The following is a 20,543-nucleotide window of genomic DNA, read 5'->3' on the forward strand; positions in this document are numbered from 1 at the left end:
TAAAAAGCACAAATCTTTTTATGGTCTAGCATGTCTTTCATAGCCTGGAAGAGTGTTAACAACCCAAAAAAGTAACATTAGATCCACCCTAACAGAGACCGAATAGGTTCTTTACACTTAGGCTTTTCCCCAGGTGATCTTTCCAAAGATGGTTTATTTCCATTATTTTTTGGATCTAGAAAGTAATAAGATAAAGTCATTTTAAAGAGGCTTTAAACTTGTGACCACCTCATTTCAGACATTACTGAGTTGGCAAAGAGTTGACAACATTATTTAGGTCTCTTCCATTATAATGGGGTCTGAAGAAAGTTCTAGGGGACCAAGGTGTTTGTCTTATGCCACCATCCTTTATCCATGGGATCTTGGAAAAACCCACTCATCCTTGACATGTCTCAGTCTCATCTGTAAAATTTGAAATCATTATTCAACCTTTTTCAAGGTCTGTTGTACAAATAAAACGAAATTATCCATGAGAAAATTTGAAGTATTTCTATATAAGTTAGTGTAATATGGGAGAAACTGTTAAAATGATCATTTGTATTTCAAGGTGGGCAAATTTTACCCATTCTTTCTGACAATAAATACTTGTCATTTGAGAGTGGCATTCTGTGGTTTTGTGACACAATGACCACATTGCCAATGCACAGAAAAATATTCATATTCTTTTCCCCTCTGAGGATAATGGTAGCAAATGGCCAATGGTAGCAGTGGTGAGGGCACACTCCCCTCACCGTTTGTCAATGCATGCCCACAGCCGTGTCAGCTGTATAGGAAACACAAACACGATTGCATTTGTGTTTATGATGAGCTGGTCTCTTCCCAACTCTCCCAGAAAGGTCAAGTGGGCAACACGGAAATCTGGGTCTTGGGAAAGATTTTGTTCCATGATTTGGGAACTTCCAATAGAGTACCATGAATGTATTTAGAACACATTCAGCAGTAGTGGTACTGCTCCTAGGTAGAAAAAAGTTGACTTGGGGATTGGGGTGGGAAATCATTTTCTTTATGTATAAAGTATATGGAGAGACATATTTATTCCTCCTCAAAATAATTATCTACCTAGCTATCTAAACATAAACAGATATATAATATATTTGTGGTATTAAAATATCATAGGTTGTGTTCATGATTAGGAAAAAATATCTGAGAGGGCTCCTGAGGGCAGTGATAATTGAAAAAGGGTTGAGAAACACTGATTTAGAGTCAAACAGTTCTGATTTGGGCTCCTGGGGACTGCATGCAGGGACTTGCAGTCCCTCCTGTTTACCATGTGGGGTACTTGGTGCTGTGCTGGGCGGCTCCTCCTGGAGGCTCTTTTCTTCATTCATTTCTGGTGAGTCATCACTGGTTTCTGAAAAAAATAAAAGACATTTCTTTCAGATCTCAGAATATCCTCTGGAAAGTCCCATAGGAGTTTCCAGAGGTCCCAGGAAAGACCTTTTGTGGTGAAGGCTGGAGTTTCCAGGTCTTGCTTGCACCTCCAAAACCACCCTTCCTTCCTTCCTTCCTTTCTTTCTTTCTTTCTTTCTTTCTTTCTTTCTTTCTTTCTTTCTTTCTTTCTTTCTTTCTTTCTTTCCTTCCTTCTTTCTTTCTTTTATAAAGAGATTTTATTTATTTATTTGACAGACAGAGATCACAAGTAGGCAGAGAGGCAGGCAGAGAGTGAGAGGGAAGCAGGCTCCCCGCTGAGCAGAGAGCCTGATGTGGGGCTCCATCCGAGGACCCTGAGATCATGACCTGAGCTGAAGACAGAGGCTTTAACCCACTAAGCCACCCAGGTGCCCCTCCATAACCCTTTCTGAGAATGATTCTACACTGGGTCTGTCTGCCTCTGGGGGGGCGGGGAGCAGAGCAAGGCTGGGCAGTAGCTTGTCTTCTACCATCACCGTGGTAAACAGTGAAGGGCAGTCATTTGAGCCCCTGGACCAGAAGCTCAAAGTGAAGTTGTGAATTCCTGGGGTGTCCCAGAAACCCTTTCAGGAGATCTTTGAGGTCAAAACTGGTCCCATACTAAGATGATCTTTGCCTTTTCGCTATGTTGACAAGTTTTCATGTGGAGCAGCAGTCATGGCAGGGAAAGCTGCTGGTACCCTAGGACAAATCAAAGCAGTGTCCCTAAACTGCATACAGTTTTCTCTGCCACAGACCATAAAAAAAAAGAAGAAGAAGAAGAAAAAAGAAGCCAGTTTCATTTAAGAATGTTCCTGATGAAACAATGAAAATTATTAACTTTATAAATTTCTACCTTTGAGTATATATCTTTTTTTTTTTTCTTAAGGATTTTATTTGTTTAATTGAGAGAGACAGTGAGCAGGAGGGAGAGGGAAAGAGAATCAGACCCTTCGCTGAGCACAGAGTCTGATGTGGGGCTGGATCCCACGACCGTAAGATCACAACCTGAGCTGCAACCAAGAGTCGAGAGTCAGATGCTTAGCTGACTGAGCCCTCCAGGCGCCCCTGTGTAGACATCTTTTTAATAGTCTATGTGGAAAACTGGGGAATTTATCTAAAGCAGTTCGCTACATCTTGAAGCATGAATGTCAAGAGAAAAATACTCGTGTGATTGAGCTGCAAGCTTAGTGTCGAATTCAGTGAACCAATATTTTCCAGATACTGTAAAATCCTGTGTAAGCAGATATGCCATTTAAAATGCAAGACGGCACAATGCGTTGTATTGCAACAGAGTATAACAAGTTAATTTAAAAAAATTTAAAATTTTATTTTATTTAAATTCAGTTAATTAACATATAGTGTATTATTAGTTTCAGAAGGGTGTAAGAAGTTAATTGCTGTGGTTTCAGATGTTAATTCGCAACTAACCTTTAAGAAACCATCCCTTCTTGACTTTGGGTGCAATATCAAAGAATTATCTCAAGAAACTGTTTAAATACTCCACCCTCTGGAACTACAGATCCTCATGAAGCTGGATTATCTTCCTGTCCTCCCACCAAAGCAATGTTTCCCAACTGATCGAACACAGAAGCAACTACACACATCCAGCTGTCTTGAATTCAGCTAGACACGAAGAGGTTTGTAAAAATGTAAAATGGTGCCAGTCTTCTCACCGGTTTTTGCGTTTGGAAAATATATTTGTTTTTCATGAAAATATATCATTTATGTTAATAGGTAGTTGGTATATTACTGTTATGTTTAAATGAACTAACACATAAATATTTTTAAACGATCGGTTTTAATGCCTAATGAAGTACATACAGATAAATATAAACAACAGAAACAGAAGGTCTTCAGGGTACTCCGTAATTTTGAAGAGTGTAAAGAAGTCTTGGAACCAAAAAGGTTGAGAGCTGCTGCCTTAGGTCACCGCTGAGGTCAGCGGTACTGTGTGGACAGAGCTGTTTCTGTACAAAATGTCCACAGGTACAACAGATCTGTGTCCCACTTGTCACACACACCTGTCTCCGCACTTCTCCCTGCCTCTGCTGTTACCTTTACACACCCGCCTAACACTGCTTGTTCCGTGAAAGACCCTCCCACACCGACCATTCAAATGGCAGATTCTGGCACTGGCCTTACCCTCCGGTCCAGAGCTTTGGGCACTTTCAGCGCTTGCCTTTTGGGCGCTTGGCATGACATTTGACTTCCTGGGTGAATCGTCCTTCCTTTGAGTTGCCTGTTCCACCACTTGGAGCTTCTCTTGGTTTCTTTGCCGAGGCGAGGCTTTCCCTGGGCCAAATAGGGACTTGTGAATAATTTTCACCGGGGTGTCCAGGAAAGCACCTCCCCCACCCCCCCGCATGCCCCCAGCTCCCACAGATTTTGAGATCTCTGAACTCCTGTGTCTTATTTTTCTCCTGCTATTTCTCTGTACAATTACATATTTTTCTTGTGTGCACCTTTCTTTCTCCCTTAGACTTCCCATCTGCTCTCACCCCTGTATAACCTGTTGAAATTAACCAGAATCCCAGAGTAATAGAATTTCTTTCCTGGACCCTGTTGTATGACACCATATGCGGCGGCCGCACCCGAATAAAAATGGCCAAGTGGTCTGTTTTGGCGCAGGGGCAGTGTTTAAAAGTACCTCTTCAGGTTCCTGAGGGCCTAGGTATGGATCAGGAGAAATCCAATGTCCTTAGGTGCCTCTGGTGGGGAGAGTGCAAAGTATTAAAGAATTGAGGGGCCCCGTGACAGTGTGAGAGTCTGGAACACAGAGGATTTGCAATGCCTGAGGTGGGGCTTGTCAAGTTTAGGGTTCTTTCCCAAGGTCCTGGATGCTTTCATTTTGCCAAGGACTTATATTTATATCTTTGAGTCTGATTTTTTATCAAGTGCCAGAGTGACATACTGTGGGGAAATTAAACTCCCTTGATTTCTCAGTGCTTCTGTAAGAAGCCCTCGCCCCCAGAGACATGGAAATACATACAGAATAAAGACAGGGAACGCTCGCTTTCACTTACCTAGACACATTTGCTCTTCACATATCATGAGAAAGAGAGCTATAGCTAGTCAATTGCTGTCTGATCTTAAAGGATGATAAACTTCTCATTTCCAGCGATTGCCCAGTGCCTAGAGCAGGGCTAACTTCCTAGGTTAAGTCCCAAAGTTAACTTCCCAAAGTGAAATCCAAAGGGCGGGGGAGGAGTCCTCCCTCCATAGGTATTTACACATCAAAAGGGGTGAAGCCCGGAACTTGAAGACAACTTTAGTAAAACCTGGAGACACCTGGGCTTTCTCTGCCTTTTAGAAAGAGGCATTTAAATTCAAAAGTTAAGGGTGAGAACCCAGGTTTGTTTCAATCTTAATCTCAAAGCAGCAAAAGGGGTGTTTTTGTTTGTTTGTTTGTTTTGTTTGTTTGTTTGTTTTCTTTTCTTTTCCTTTCAGGAGGGCAAGAGGATGGTTGTCCTTGTCCATAAACAGAAAATCCACCATTCTCATTCTTTGTCTCTTGTCTGTGGGATATCATCTGCCCTCAGAAAGATTCCATCAGCTCTCTTCTCGTTGCTTGTGGGTCTGCATGTGGGGGGCTTAGATGCTGCAGTGTTACTCTGGATGTTGAGCTGGTTGTGAATATTAATAAGGAATTAATATTAATAAGGAATTCTCTTAGATTCAGGTGCCTGGGTTCTTTAGGCACATTCCCTAAAGAATGTGCGTACCTAATGGGGTACCATCTCAGACCCTTCACAGTTTTTGACAAAAAACTTACTGTCTTGGCACAAGGTCATAGACCGCTAACACCAACCTTGAAAGAAATGGAAAATTCTAAAATTTCTCCTCCAATTATTTGCATCTTCTCTAAGCAATGCATGCTACCCTCCACCCGGCCATTCAAGCCAGATACTGAAGAGCAGGCCTTGTTTCTCTCTGCTCCCAGCTTCCAGTTTATCAAGGCCTTTCAACTCTACCTCCAAGCTGGTCTTGAACTGGCTGTCGTCCCCATCTCCACTGCCAGATCTGAATCCAGAGTTCTATCCACTTGTGTGACACCTGCCCCCCAAATGGGTTGCCCTGCTTCCATTCTTTTCCGTTTCCAGTTCATTCTTTACACAGCCCCAGAACCCTTCTTGTCAAACATAAAATGGGATCATGTCACTTTATTGATGAAATCTCTTCACTTTATTGATGAAATATCTTCAATGTCTCCTCATTTATTAGAATAAAATTCAATTTCCCACACCTTGACCTGCAAACATGAGGTGTCTGTGGCCTCTGACCTCCTCTTGTTCTCTCATCTTACCTTTTGGGAGTCTTTTTTTCTGGCGTCTCTTTTTTGGAGTTGACCAGATACATCTTTTTCTTTTCTTTCCTAAACAGAAAAAGTACAGATCCTCTTTTCATGGCTACAAACATAAACCTGCCAACTTTACGTGTCGATAATTTTCAGCTTTTCCTTTCGGTCTTCACACCATAGTGGTGAGGAGGTACTGGGATGACCTTACTTGTTGCTGCTTCATGGAATGAGGGAGAAGAAATTCTAACACGGCAGAGGAGAGAGCGACATGAAGAGATGTAGACAATGAGTTTAGCTAACTCATTTCTAGCAGTTTGGTTGTGAGATGGAGGAGAGAACTATGGAAGCAGGTGAGGTGAGCTGAGAATCAAGAGGAAGCTCTTTTCATGAGCTATGATAAGCTTGGCAAGTGGTTGAATGCAGATCCTGTGACAGGGAGATGCTGAATTCTCAGGAAAGAGAAGGGGTCATGGACCTCATCAGGGAAGGTGGAAGGATTGCTATAGAGGGAAAGAGGGAACCGGAGAGGAGGGGACAGATTCAGTTAGAGTTTGCTGGTTGGTAGCAGGAACTGAGGGGATTCCTATCTGAACCTTTCTATGAAGTAGGAGGAAAAGTAATCTGTTAAGAAAAAAGAGGAGGGTCAGCAGTTCAAAGAAAAAGCTCAGGATTGGAAAGGATCATTGCAAGAAGTGCAATTGTCAGGCAGCATGGGAGGGTCATTTATGCTGGAGTCATGAAGACACAGCCCATGTGCTCTGTCCTGCTGTGTGGCTCTCCCCAGCAGTACCTGCCTTCAGACACAGTGTGCAGAAAGCCGATAATGGGGTCCCTCCAAGACCTGCCAGAGGATACTAGGAAAAGACAGTGAGAGTCAAGGCAGATTAAGATATCAGCAAGACGTTACTGAAGTAATGGTTTGTGGGCTCTAACCTTGTATAAAGGGGCATGAAGAGGGCATGTAATGAACCAGAAAAGAGAAATGCCAGTGCACTGGTCATCCAAATGAAGTTGAAGGACAGCTCCAGAGGGAATGAATTGTAAGGAAGAAACCAGGCAGGGATACCTTCATATTAATTTCTGAAAAAGATTTTATTTATTTATTTGAGAGAGAGAGCATGCATATGTGAGCTGGGGGAGGACCAGAGAGAGAGGGACAAGTAGACTCTGCTGAGTGTAGAACCCAACATGGGCCTTGATCCCACAACCCTGAGATCATGACCTGAGCCAAAATCAAGAGTTGGAGGCTTAACTGACTAAGCCACCCAGGTGTCTCTCAAATTAATTTTTTAAGATTGGGAAGAGGAGGAGAGCTCAGAGATGGAACAATGGCTGTAGAAGCAGGAGACTTTAAGTATTAGAGGTCAAAAAAGAGAATTCTGAAATTAATCATTGGGAGGTCGAGCCAGGCTTCAATGATGGGAAGGTTGATGGGTTGCCTTTGGGTGCAGGAGCCAAGAATTGGTGCAGGAAGAAGTTGCTGGAAAAGAGTTGAAGAAGGACCTGAGGGTACTCTTATCCCTGTGTACCTTGAAGGTGTCCAGGATGGTGGCAGGACTTGAACTGATAGAAAAATTCTAAGTCAGCCTTTGGGGTGTACTGAGGAATTGGGGGCAAGTCAAGGATGGTAGTGATGACTGAGGAGGGAGTATTTCATTTGAATGGTTAAGCCTCAAAGTAGAGGATGGAGGAGGAAGGGGCTGGCTGGGACTGGTGGATAGCAAGCAATGGACATCCTCCCTGCCTTCCACCAAGAGTGAGAGCAGTCGGTATGCGGCCTTATCTTGAGAGAATGCAGTGTCCTCTCAGGGGAACCCACTTTCAGTTAGAGGGAGGTATGACTAACCCTTCAAGGAGTTGTGGGTAAAGAAGACCTTGATGATTTCAGAGAAAGCGACTGCAATGGATACATATTTCAAAGGCCCTCAGTACCTCCTGGCTTCCTTACAGTCTTCACGAAAGCCTTCAAGGAAGACACAGTGAATGCAGAAACATGTGTACATCATGACTACAATCATATGGTGGGATCTTCTGACAAAATAGCAGAAAAGCAGAAAGTATCTCCAAATTCACGCTCCTGATGTCTACAGGAGAAAGGCAACCCTTCCTTACCTTTCTTGTTGGGAGGTATGCTGGATGCCTCCTGGAGCTCTCTGGGGTCATTTGGTTCGGGAGAGTCATCTGTTATCACTAACAAAGGAAAAAGAATTCAGTTCAGAGCTTGGAACAGGCTGAAGGAAAAGCCCTGAGGGAACTGAGGGCAGAGCAGGAGGGTGCAGAACATGTCATCATGGGCTGGGGGTCTGTCAGCCCATGGGGCCCCCTGGCTCTGCCTTGATGTGATCAATTTGTGGTTAGAGTTGCCTGGGTGGCTATCCCTGTGAAGCAGGGAACAATTGTCACACAGAGGAAGGCTCAGTTTGACCTGTTTCAAGAGGCTCCCCTTATTCAGTGGAAGAGAGGAAGAAGGGTTCTCAGCTGCTCTCATGCATGGAGTGAGGCTTCGAGCTGGGTGAGGGCTGACCTTGAGTTCTGGTGGCTTCAGTGAAGGGGAATGTCTTCGCCATAGGAAAAATACACGTTATTGCTTAGAGGTCTGTGAATGGATATTTTTGGACCTTCTCTTTGTCATGATTTACCTTGAAAAATAGTGAAGGAAGCTAAGAGTCTTGATAAGAAGTTAGCAGGAGCTAACTGTTAACTTAGTTAACTTGCTAAGAAGTTGGTAGGAGCTAACTTCTACTTGTAAGCACGTGTTAACAGCAAATAAAACCAAAGTTCTACTTTTTTTGCTGCACTGAGAAGACAGAAGGGCTGGAAGCCATTATAAATCTCAAGTAAGACTGTCACCTTCTTGTTTGCACAGTGCTATGAGATCAATCTCAGATTTTGGCAAGCAGTCATGAGACATTTTAAATAATTTGTTGCATTTAAAATTATTTTAATCCTATCAACTCTTAAAAATCAAGATGCTATAGAAATGACTGGTTTTAAAGTTGAAACTTCTCCACAGTCAGAGTGGGAACTGGGAAAAATAACCATCCACACCTGGGCCACACAGCGATTTTGTTTCCTTCACATTTGGATGGAGCAGTTTTGAAATTTACCTTATTGCAATGACCTCAGAGTGTGGGTGACTTACACAGTTCTGCTCTGACTCAGTCCCTGTCCTTTCCCCAGGGTTCCTACCACCAGCACTCATGGTAGTGAATGCTTGTGCTTAGCAGACCTCCTAGTGATGCTTGTAGCCCAGGCCCAGTGGGTACCAACTGGGCTCCTGCCTCTCATCTTCAGTGACCCCACTCTAGGTCTTCATTTCCCAGACTTGTCTCCCTTGTCTACCCCAGGGTCTCTTGCGTGTAGAAGCTCCCGAAGGCTGGGAGCACAAGCCAGAGATGGTGGTCTAGAGTGGCAAGGAGAGCTCTGTCTCAAGAAGACCTGAATGACCTCGTCTCTCAGTAGACACAGAAAGTAGGGCAAGCTAAAGTTATCTACATCAAAATTACCTGGCACGTAGCCTGGTGGGGCATCTTTTGAGCATTTTGTTATCTTTTATCTGGGGGCTCCGAGTGTTACCAGACACTGAACCGAGGAAGAAGAGGAATTTCAGGTCCTAGGACCAGCAAACAGGGATCAGAGGGAGAGAAACAACACCAATCTACTCCCGCCAGTAAAAACGATGGGGCCCAGCAAGGGTGGGATACAACGGGAGAGTCAATAATCATTTCCTTTCAACTAGCTGCTTACAATTTCTTTAAACTTTATTATTATTTTTAAATTTTAATTCTAATGTAGTTAACATACAGTGTTAAATTAGTTTCAGGTATAGGATACAGTGATTCATTACTTCCTAATTTAATAATTGATTTCTTTCTTTGGGTAGTCTAGAAGATAGAATCTTCTGTTGTCATTGGTTTCATGATTATGTTAATCTTATATGGATGGTGGGTATTAGAGGAATGAAGGAAACATTTGGACCAAATGGGGCCCTTTATGCTCAGTGTTGGAGAATCCATGATACGATTTTCGACAGTGCCTGATAATACTCCATGGTTACATTTAATGAATCAATGTCTTTAATAATGATGGTCGGGAGAGATATGAAACACAATTTTGGAAACTAAATCTTTCAATGTTTTAGCAGATTTATCAATCAGCAGATCCTTCAACGTTTTATCGTCTTTTCTTTCTTTTTTAAAAATATTTTATTTATATATTTGACAGACAAAGACCACAAGTAGGCAGAGAGACAGGCAGAGAGAGGAAGGGAAGCAGTTTCCCTGCTGAGCAGAGAGCCCAATGTGGCTCGATCCCAGGGTCCTAGGATCATGACCTGAGCTGAAGGCAGAAGCTTCAACCCACTGAGCCACCCAGGTGCCTTTATCATCTTTTCTAATAATTTCTCTAACATTTCATCTAACTCTTAGAGTCCACACCACATAAAAATGAATATGACTGGAAGGACCATGTAACCAGAAAGTGAGAAACTTAGTGAGGGTCACAGAGAGGGGTATTGTACAAGTTATGTGTCAGTTCAGACCACTGTTATTAGGTGGACATCATGGCATCAAACTGGTTGTGGAGGTATCCCTGACAAGTAGTCCTGTGCTGAGCTGGGGCATCGGTCCTCCTGTTTCTTTTTCTTTGTCTCACCCAGTTCTTTTTCTCTGGGCTTCTGCTACATGCCTCTGGGTTAGCAGGTGCATGTTTGCCCTCATATCCACTCTGAACTAAACTAAGTCAGCCCCAAGCAATATTACCTTGAACAGTGTTGGGGGGAGAGCCAAATGTCTCCTGTGGGTCTTCTTCATCATTTATTTTGGATGTTAAGTTGTCGTCGGGCATTGAAGAGAGGAAGAAAAATCATTACAGGGTACAGGGACAGCATATCAGGGAGGAAAGCAAATGGTAAAAACAACCAGGACAGAAGCATCAATGCCCCAGGGCAGAGAGTTGGGTTATTCCAGGGGTGGGAAGCAGGTGTTTAGGCTCTAGGCTTTCCCCAGGCCCCTAACAGCGCTCATAGTCCTTGGAGAAGGCTGTGTGTGGTAGGTGGGCACACGGGATGGACAAGATAACCAAAAGGTGGGACCCTGGGCTTCTAGACCCGACCACAGGTACCCTAGGCCACGGAGGCACAGGTGTCAGACAAAGTCTTTTCCTCACCTTGAATGATCCTTCCTTCCTGGATGGCTCTGGGGAGAGCCACAGCAGGGTCAGAAGGGCTGGATGGTTCATCCACGATCTCAGCTCTATGCTGTGCTGATGAACTGGGTTCAGTGACACTGGGCGAAGGGGGCTGGTGGCTCTGGGGTGGGGGCAGGGGCAGCAGCGTCTTGAGGGAGCATCCTTCTGCTGGGTTGGCTGGAGCTTCGAGGGGGGTCAGCACAGCTCTGTTGCATCCTCCATAGGCAATGACAACTGGGATCGGTGAAGGAACACACATCAACGCCCTGGCTACTCAGAATTATTAGGGAATTTCTTTGTACAGGACTTCCAAAGAGTTGGGGGCATGGGGTGATTCATCCTCCCTCAGGTGCATAGAACCCATTCACGACCAGCATCTTCTGTTTGTGGCCCCTTTCTATTTATGTGTTTGATTTTGGCCTTAGACCTCTGGTCTAATACCAAAGTCATTTCCCACATAAAGCTGAGTTTCACTTTGAACTCAGAGATTTAATTTTCTTCAGCTTTTCTTTAATTTTGGTTTCAGAATTTAGATAATTTTGTATGCTATTATAATTTTAATACATGTCCTTGTTTTAATAAACACATCACACCTCCCTGTAGCAAATAAGATAAAATGTAAATTCCTTCACATGGTGCATCCTTTCTACTCTGGTTTATGCTCATTTCTGCAGAACAAGCCTCATGATCCCTGCCTCACACCCTATGTGGGCCACACCAACTTTCCACCCCATCCTCAATCCTCTAGGCCCTTGGCTTTCTGTATGTGATTCCTTCAATTGCCAGTTTTCTCTTATGATTCTTCTCCATCATTTATTTCAGGAGTTAAGTTGTCTCAACCAGTGAACAGAAAAAAGAATTAAGGTGGGATTTTGGAGAGGGGCCTAGAACAAAAGCTTAGAGTTGCAGATCCAGAAAGATGCGTGAGCTTGGCTAGGTTGGGGGGAGCACTGTGGGGTGTGGTGCCTCTGGCTTTCAGCTGACTCAGCATGGCTTCTGAGAATTCAGTCCTCCTCATGCCATCCCGATGATGCCAGGAGCATGAACTCAAGTGCACCTGGGTTAACACGGAAGGGCACTTTTCTCTTTTGCTACCCCTTTAGCTCAAGGAGTCATTTCTTCTTTGGGAGAGGAACCTCTTGCTGTTAATAGTGGTGAACCCACTAATAAAATGTTACAATCCAGGGTGACCTGCTGGTCCTCTTCCTGTTGTTCTCAGCTAAGTGAACCATGCACTTTAGGCCTTAAGCCTAAAGTGATCATGTCACCTCTTCCTCTTGCCCTGGCCTCCTCCTTCCCATCCCTGTCCTTGCTCTTTCTTCTGGTCTTTATCTATCCAGCTTGTTCTTGTTCCCAGTGTGCATCACGTTCTGCTTCCTTCTTCTACCCTTTCTCTGTCTTCAGCTCCCTCTCCTCTCCTCCAGGAGCACACCTGTCCTTATTTAAAAGGGGGATTGAAATCTCAGGCCCTGGTGCTAGGAACCCCAAGTGGGACAGCTGGCTCTGCTCTTAGCAGACAAGTAACTTTGGGAAACTTATTCTGAGCTTTAATTTCTTCAAATGTCAGATGGGAATAATAATGGCTTCTTCATATGTCAGATGGGGATAATAATGGGATAATAATAAAGATGATATGAGGTAATCAAATAGAGGGCTTGGGACAATGCCTGGTACAGAGTAAGTACTGAGAAAAGAAGATAATTACTGTCCATTACTATTCATTTCTCTTCCCCTCTGGCTCTCCTCATCCTTCTGCCAGACTAAGTCCCTGGAACTGCATTTCCCTAGAGACTCCCCAGTGGGGTAAACTGGACAACTTTCCCCCTACATTATAGAACAGGTAAGACAGAAATGTGTCTTCTAGAAATTCGTCTTATAGAGCTGGGGCCAGAGGCTGCTCTTCCTGGCACACCCGTGACAGAGTATGCTCCCTATCTCTCCAGAGAACCCAGCACTGTAAGTGCATAATTCCAGGGGGCTGAAAGCCAACCCAAGATTTGACCATAGCAGCTTCTGGCATGCCTTTATAGCCCAAAAGATATTCAACAAGCCTCGTACCGCTTTTGAAGCCCTTGAGAATAGTTGTCAGATGGGGATATTCACTCAGGTTAATTCGGCTGAACAACGTCTCCAGAATCGACAGACTGAAGGTCTTTTCCAGGTGGGTGAGGATGTTGTACACTACTCTGGGTACCGGGACCTGATTTCTACAGGCTTCCAAGGATTCCTTAAAAAATGGAGTTGAGGATTATTATAAATGATTATAAAACGGAACGGAAGTTTATTACACATTTATGGTTTTCTGAGTTGTAAGAATGGTATTCTGTTCCGTTAAGAACGAATTCAGCACAAATGCATGGTTCAACTCTAACATAGAAAAGTTACAGTTCCACATGTTTACTTTTAGAACTTCACATACATTTGGATTGTTAGTCATAGGAATAAATAAGTGTTAAAGTAAGCTTGCTTTGTGAACCTTATTTTAGGTACATTTGAAGGAAGAGAGAAATAGGGAAGGAAAAGGGGGAGTCGAGGCTGCCACTGTGTCATTAATTCTCCAAGGCTCTGGGCAGAACTCTGTAGCAATGGATCAAGGAGTTGGTCACAAGGGGGCAATTCTGAAATTGCTTGTTAGCCTCTGCTCCCTCTCTTGGACTTGGGATAGCCTGAATGGGTTCTAGCCACAGGGAAGTCATCCAGAGAACTCCTCTTCAGGAGAAGCTGACCAAAGGGAGGAATATGGCAGGAAAATTAACAACATAACACTGAATACCTACTAGACTAGTCTTGGGTAGAAAGCAATGGATAAGATAAACATGGTGCTACCCATGCTGAGCGAGGGACACTGTCAGGTGGAGAAGATAGGCATTAAATAATAAACAAATTTAAGAAATGCCCAGTTGCTATTGAGAAAATTGTTATGAAAAGAAAGCATAGGTTTCTTGGAGAAATCAATTGGATGAGTGGGTTAAGGAAGCCTCTCTGAGTAGTGACATCTGGGCTGTGATGTGAAGAAGGGTTGGAACCAACCAGGTCGAGACTGGGAGAAGATCGTTCAACCACTGATGCACTTCCCTGGGCCTGGTCCTCAGGAAGTGCATTAAGAAAATCCCCAAATTATAAAAGAATGCCCTTTTTGTCTGCATAGTCTTATCTTCCAATGCCTGCCTTGCTTCATATCTGAGTGGATTGTGCTCAACAAGCTCTTAGAAACTGGGAGGGTGCCCTTTGTGGGTTGAATGGTGTCGTTCCTCCAAAAATACATGTCCGCCCGAACCCTATAAATGTGACCTTATTTGCAAAAAGGGTCTTTGCAGATGTAATTAAATTAGGATCTTGAGATGAGATTACCCTGGACTAGAGTGGGCTCTAAATCACAATGACCAGTGTCCTTATAAAAGGAGAGAAGGAGAAAAGACAAGGATAGGAAAAGGTCATGTAGAGCCTGATGTGGAGATTGAAACCACGATTGTAGGTGATTTTTCTATAGGCCCAGGAACACAAAGGTTGCTGGTACCACTAGAAGGCAGGAGAGTTAGGGAACGGATGCTCCCTCAGAGCCTCGAGAAGGAACCAACCCTGCCAACACCTTGATTTTGTACTTCTGGTTTCCAAAACTGTGAGACAATACATTTCTCTTGTTTCGAGTAACCTTGGTCGAGGTCATTTGTATGGAAGGCCCTGTGACCCCATATTTCCTTGACAATGAGCCTTTGGGAATAGGTCTTTTGAGCTCCAGAAGCCCTATGAGTTTGGGGTTTGTAACTTCAGTGATGGGGACTCCTTGGTGAGGCTGGGCTGACATGGGAAAGCAGGCAGCATGACTCACCCTGTACATTGTCTCCGTGATGAAGGATTTGTCTCGGAAGCTTTCAAGGAAGGGAAATGGCTTGTATATGGCATAAGCAGTTTCCAGCTTCTGGTATATGAAGTGCTGGAGAAGAGCCTCTTCTAAGGCCCTGGTCATGGTGAGCATCCTATGAAAGAGGGATGAGAAGAGAAGAAAGACTCTGGGAATTCGGGGTGCTGCTCTCTGCGCTCAGTAGCCATCTTCCGACGAGCATCCTGGTCCCAAAGGCAGCCCTGAGCAGTCTGCAAAGCTAAATGCCTGCCTCAAAGGCTCATGGGCATAGGAGGCAATAACAACACCCGGTGACCATGGAGATGGAAAGCGACCAAGAATATGATGCTGAAATCCCAAAGGGGCTGCTGGTAAACATAAAACAGATTTCAAATAGCCAATATCTATTGAGTACTTCCTATGTGCCAAACTTTGTTCTAAGGGTTTTGCATGCACTAGCTTATTTGAGCCTCACAAAACCCTTGCAAGATGGTTACTGTGATTGTAGCCATTATATTGTGAAGGACACTGAGACATAGAGGTGTTTACTATCTTGCCTTAAGTCTTATGACTTGGAAGTAGTAGAAAGTAAACAGATTCCGACTTTTTGCTTCTAGGTTTATGGTCACAAGTTCTATCGTCCATGGCTACACTGAAAGGAGTTAAGATTGCCTGAGCAGTCACTTAAGGCAGACACTAACAAAGCCCAAAAAGAGGGACCACCCGGTAATGAGTAGAAAGACGAAAACCTGATAATATGTAGAAACTTTACTAACCCACCTATAATCTTTGACACAGAAGCAAGACAAACATAAACAGATGTGAAAGATGTGAAAGACATGATTAGTAAAGGCAATGTAACTGATTTATTATATGTATCAATTTCATATCTCAGAACAGACATGGCGCTTTCCCATGCTCATGCGACATTTATAAAAATTAGCTATGATAGGCCAGGAGAAAATGTTCAGGTTATAATAGGTAGCAAACTTACAGATGACATTCCTGACAAATTGTCAAGAAAAGAGTACTAACAAAAAAATTCAACCACCCAGAGATTTTATTTTAAAACAAAACAGAGATTCCAACTTTCCAACTTCATTTTGTGTATGATTGAAAGTTAAACTGTAAGTAATGACTGTTCCAGGGCTAATACCAGTGGAAGACAGAGCATCCCTGCTCTCTCTACTCATTCCCACATCCTGTAAGTTTGACAGGAAAAAAGAAACATATTGTAAAAATAGGATAATCCATAACAGTCCTGAGAAAGAAAGGACACCATGGGAGATCTATAATTGTGAATAAATCCTGGAAGACTGAGAACAGGTGGAAGGGAGATCTAGAATCCCTGATACAGACAGAATCCATCCAATGGGGAAGGATACTTCAAAGATCAGCACAGAGTAAGAGAAAGCCAGAATGAACAGGTGGTAAGAAGAGGAAGTGGCTCTGGGGTTACATTTAGGATGATTAATTATACTACAGCATTCAGAACATAATATCCACTAGGTTCCTTTTTCTTCGTCTGTTATGATTCTCAAGAATGGAAGCAAGGCACAGAGAGGTTAAGTAACTAGCCTAAGGTTGGTAAAGCAGAGCTTGTCTGACTAAAGCCCCATTTTTTAAAAACATATGTATATATTTTTAAAGATTGTATTTATTTGACACAGACAGAGATCATAAGTAGGTAGAGAGATAGGCAGAGAGAGAGAGGGGGAAGCAGGCTCCCCGCTGAGCAGAGAGCCCAATGTGGGGGCTCAGTCCCAGGACTCTGAGATCACGAGCTGAGCCGAAGGCAGAGGCTTAACCTACTGAGCCATCCAGGCAACCCTAAGCCCCATTTTTTACTAGTGCATGATACTGGGTCTTGTATGCAAGTGTTCAGATTTTTATCATGTAAAGCAGTCTTAAAAACGAATAAGCAATAGATAAACATCCACATAGAAAAAAAGCAAAAGGCATAAACAGGCAATTAAGTCAAGTGTGCAATAAATACATAAAAACATGGCAATTCACTAGTAGTTGGGACAGTACAAAAGAAGACAATGTAATAATTTTTTATAAAGATTTTATTTATTTGTCAGAGAGAGAGAGAGAGCGAGCACGCACAAACAGGGGGAGCAGCAGGCAAAGCAGGCAGAGGGAGAAGCAGGCTCCCTGCTGAGCAAGGATCCCAATGCCAGACTTGATTCCAGGACCCCAGGATCATGACCTGAGCAGAAAGCAGATGCTTAACCACTGAAACACCCAGGCATCCCGAAAACTAAATAATGTTTGCCTATTAAATTTTTCCATATAAAGAATAAAAGCAATAATCACAAATGCTCCTGGTGAAAATGTAAACAGGTCCAAATGTTCTGGAGGCTAATTTAGCCATCAGGGTCAGATGCTCTAAAGCATGTATTCTGTTGAGTTCCAAATTCCATTTCCAGGAATTTATTTCAAGGAACCAATCATAAATGTGCTTAAGAAAAATATATAAAAAGTTCATGAAACACTAGAGAGGAAATTAAATGTTTTCTCTTTATTGTCTCTTTCCCAGCAACTACCTCTAGTCACTTGCACGATGGATAATAAATAAGTTGCCCATTTGGGGCAGAGTGCAAATCACAGAGCACGAAGAGGAGAGTAGAGAGCAAATCTTGGTTCCATCCACAACAACAGGCTAGAATTTAGGAAAAAAAGTGTTTTATATCTGCTCCCCCACTACTCCCATGTCTGTCCCCCTTTTTCAGAGTCTCTGGTTAAATCTCACTTTGCTCTCTATGTTTGGAAGACAATATTTTACAAAGAGAGAGGCTCACAGTTTGAGTAGTTGGTTCCATCCTGTAGCTGCTGCCGGGAAATCAGCTATCAGAACCCAAGCACCAAACATGAAGAATAAAGCAGCCAAGACAAAAACCCACCTGGATGCTGGGTCTGCCAGCTGCTCTGTCCCTTTCCCGGTCCAGGGTCTGAGCCAGGAATCACTCCTGGAAGACTGGGAGAACAGCAGGGGAATGCCAGGGGTGAAACAGGAAGTCTGTGCTTTGCCACATGCAGGGAGGGCCAGGCTTCCGGAGAAAAGAAAAGTGAAAGTATTTGGAGCAGATCGTGCAGAAAGCTGAAGACAGTGCTTGCTGCCTCCCTCCATCTCCGTCCAGACACTTGTGAGGTTCTCGGGGGCATTTGGGGGAGGTGGGGAGTGCTGCCATTTGGATCAGCCTGGGAAGGGCTGGGCAGGGGGGAGGAGGCATTAGAGTCCAGCCCCAGGGGCCATGGGAGGGAGGGAGCTGGGAATCTACCATCTGTATGCTTCCCTACCCACTTTCTATTTGTTCTCCTTCTGTAATTTTGGGGGGATGAAAATGTTTCCAAACTGAAGTATGGTGATGGTTATACAACTGAATAAATTTACTAGAAACCATCAAACATCAAAAAACAAACGGAAAAATTTAAAATAAATAAATAAATAAATAAATAAATAAATAAATAAATAACACAGACGGAAACCAAAGGGGAGGAGAGGTAACTCAGAAATGCCCATAATTTGTCAGGATAAAATTATTGTCTGAGAAAGTTGAGATAAAAGGGAACCTGAATATAATCTGAAATCATGGGACGCCTGGGTGGCTCAGTGGGTTAAAGCCTCTGCCTTCGGTTCGGGTCATGATCTCAGGGTCCTGGGATTGAGCCCCGCATTGGACTTTCTGCTTGCCAGGGAGCCTGCTTCCCCATCTCTCTCTCTGCCTGCCTCTCTGCCTACTTGTGATCTCTGTCTGTCAAATAAATAAATAAAAATCTTTAAAATAAAAAAAATAATAATCTGAAATCATGTAAAGGTAGGGAGACTTCTGGGCAGGAAAGTGACCAGGGGCCAGGCAGACATTTGGGAGCAGGGGATGTGAGGAAGCCAGGTCTAAGAGCTGGGACCAGGAGAAGACTCCAGACAGCCACTTCAGGCAAGGCAGAATACTCCCTCCAAACACCCTTGAAAGATTCCTTATGTACATTGGGTCTGTGAGAACACAGAAATCTGTTTAACTTTATTTAAATCAATAATTCTCAAATGTGCTCTACCGATGAGCTCCCCTTACTTACCAGGACCCCCATGCTCCTCACAGGGGCAAAAAATAGGAGAAATGGTTCTGGGGTCTAAGGAGGCTTGAAACCAGGGCTCACAGGCTCAAGTGAAAGCCCTTCCCTGCTTGTTATGGAGGCACCAGCAACCCAGGCATATTCTAGAGTAACAGGCCAGGGCTGGCAGGTCAGCACTGACAGAAGCATAGGAGACTCAGGAAGTCCATGGTAATAGAGGGAGCCCCAGGACACAATGTGGTGCTCACGGCTGAGAGGGTCCTGCCGTGCTCGGTAGCATACAGCACTGGGTGGTGCAGGGGTGTGGGCAACGAGAGGGAATCAGACCATTTTGTACAATTGTCACAATTCATTTACCTGAAGCCCTCCGCTTACCCTAGAGAACCCCCTCATGGACATTGGACATCCCAGCCTGGAACCAAGAATCCCCTCCTTTAGACCCACCCAGAGATAGATATGGCAAAGGGGGGAAAAAAAAAAAAGCAGGTGAGGAAACAATGCCAGATCAGACGGAAATGATTAAACTAGAAAAAGATGTGAATAAAGATGAAAGATGTTTTTATCTAAGCCATGCATGCTTGAGAATACAGTACTAACGAGAAAAGTTGAGCTGTTTATTTCAATGATACATGTTCTGAGAATTTACTAAAATTATGCATAATTCCTTTTTAGCTCAATTTTACTGAGGCATAAAAATGCATTCATCTTAAGTGTCTGTTTAACTCGATGAGTTTTAACAATGTAATCATAATTACAATTAAAATATAAACCATTTCCTTCATTCCAGGAAGTTCCCTCATACCCTTTGCAAATAGCCTCCTCCCCAACCACAGCATCAGGCAGTCACTGATGTGCTTCCTGTTATTGAGGATTCTCTTTGCGGGTATCAAAGTTTTGCAGAAATGAAAAAATACAGTATGTACATTTTGATATATGGCTTCTTGGGGTCGTCATGATGCTGTTGAGATTGAGGGTCAATATTATTCCTCCGTTGTTGAGGGTCAATATTATTCCTCTTCAGCAGATGTGCTGGCCATCTCTCGTTCATCATGTCCGATCACCATGATGTCACCAATGTAACTGATCGGTGTGATGTTCTGTGGGATGTCCAGGTGATCCAGATCTCTTCTATTTTATGACAAAGGACAGGTGAGTTAATATAACCCCGAGACAAAACTGTAATGAGTGTGCTTATGTGTCATGCAGGAACTAAAACTCCTTCTGACCCTCCTTTCTAACCAGAATGGAAAGAACACATTGCCAAATCGGTGCCCACATACCATGGATCTGAGGTCCGTGGAATGACCTGGGCTTAGGATCTTACTGCCCAGACTGCTTATCTTTTTATCTCAGTCCTTGGCCATCCTGTAAATTCTGGGAGTTACCCAACATACATCTAAGAAGTTGATTTTCTGCCTGAGTTAGCCAGTGTCAGTTTTGATTACTCATACCCCAAAACTCCAACTGACTAAAAGTTGGTATCAGAATGAATTGTGGGCAACGAATCCTCACAGAAGTATGCTTAGTCTGAGCTTGGTTATCTTACCTGCCTAGACACAAATGGAGTGAACATCCCATTAGTGTTCAAAGATGGGAGTGGTAGATTTGGGCAAGGAGCAAGGTAGCATATTAACTTCTAGCACTGGATTGTGATTAGGACTACACAATTCTAAGTGCCAGATCTTAGCACACTTAATAAGATGGAGAGGAATTTTTCAGTTATAAAGAAAGCATTGACTGGCCTTCAGA

The 20,543-nt window shown here is 43.5% G+C and overlaps 2 protein-coding genes across 24 annotated transcripts in view; one reads left to right on the forward strand and one right to left on the reverse strand.

The window, feature by feature from the left end:
- SP110 (SP110 nuclear body protein) overlaps positions 1–17,780 on the reverse strand; it is a 33,860-nt gene extending 16,080 nt beyond the window's left edge. For 6 of the 9 annotated variants that reach the window (XR_004288592.1, XM_032355104.1, XM_032355103.1 and 3 more), the window contains exons 1-9: positions 17,624–17,770; positions 14,706–14,853; positions 12,935–13,103; positions 10,856–11,110; positions 10,450–10,494; positions 7,802–7,879; positions 5,696–5,764; positions 3,535–3,684; positions 1,268–1,351 (exon numbers count right to left, since the gene is read on the reverse strand). Coding sequence is in view for 8 of the 9 variants with exons in the window: in XM_032355104.1 (XP_032210995.1) it covers positions 1,268–1,351; positions 3,535–3,684; positions 5,696–5,764; positions 7,802–7,879; positions 10,450–10,494; positions 10,856–11,110; positions 12,935–13,103; positions 14,706–14,852 (997 nt within the window). In the remaining variant the exon portion in view is untranslated. Of the gene's footprint in view, positions 1–1,267; positions 1,352–3,534; positions 3,685–5,695; positions 5,765–7,801; positions 7,880–10,449; positions 10,495–10,855; positions 11,111–12,934; positions 13,104–14,705; positions 14,854–17,623 lie in introns of all 9 variants that reach the window. The other 3 variants (XM_032355099.1, XM_032355096.1, XM_032355098.1) reach the window with 3 other exon arrangements.
- Positions 17,781–17,783: 3 nt separating this feature from the next.
- The window catches only part of SP140 (SP140 nuclear body protein), a 73,209-nt gene continuing 70,449 nt past the window's right edge, over positions 17,784–20,543 (forward strand). For 9 of the 15 annotated variants that reach the window (XM_032355105.1, XM_032355120.1, XM_032355119.1 and 6 more), the window contains exons 1-2: positions 17,784–17,866; positions 19,816–19,943. The gene's annotated coding sequence lies outside the window, so the exon portion shown is untranslated. Of the gene's footprint in view, positions 17,872–19,581; positions 19,678–19,815; positions 19,944–20,543 lie in introns of all 15 variants that reach the window. The other 6 variants (XM_032355108.1, XM_032355110.1, XM_032355109.1 and 3 more) reach the window with 6 other exon arrangements.

Source organism: Mustela erminea, chromosome 8, assembly GCF_009829155.1.
Source record: "Mustela erminea isolate mMusErm1 chromosome 8, mMusErm1.Pri, whole genome shotgun sequence".
Lineage (NCBI taxonomy): Eukaryota > Metazoa > Chordata > Mammalia > Carnivora > Mustelidae > Mustela > Mustela erminea.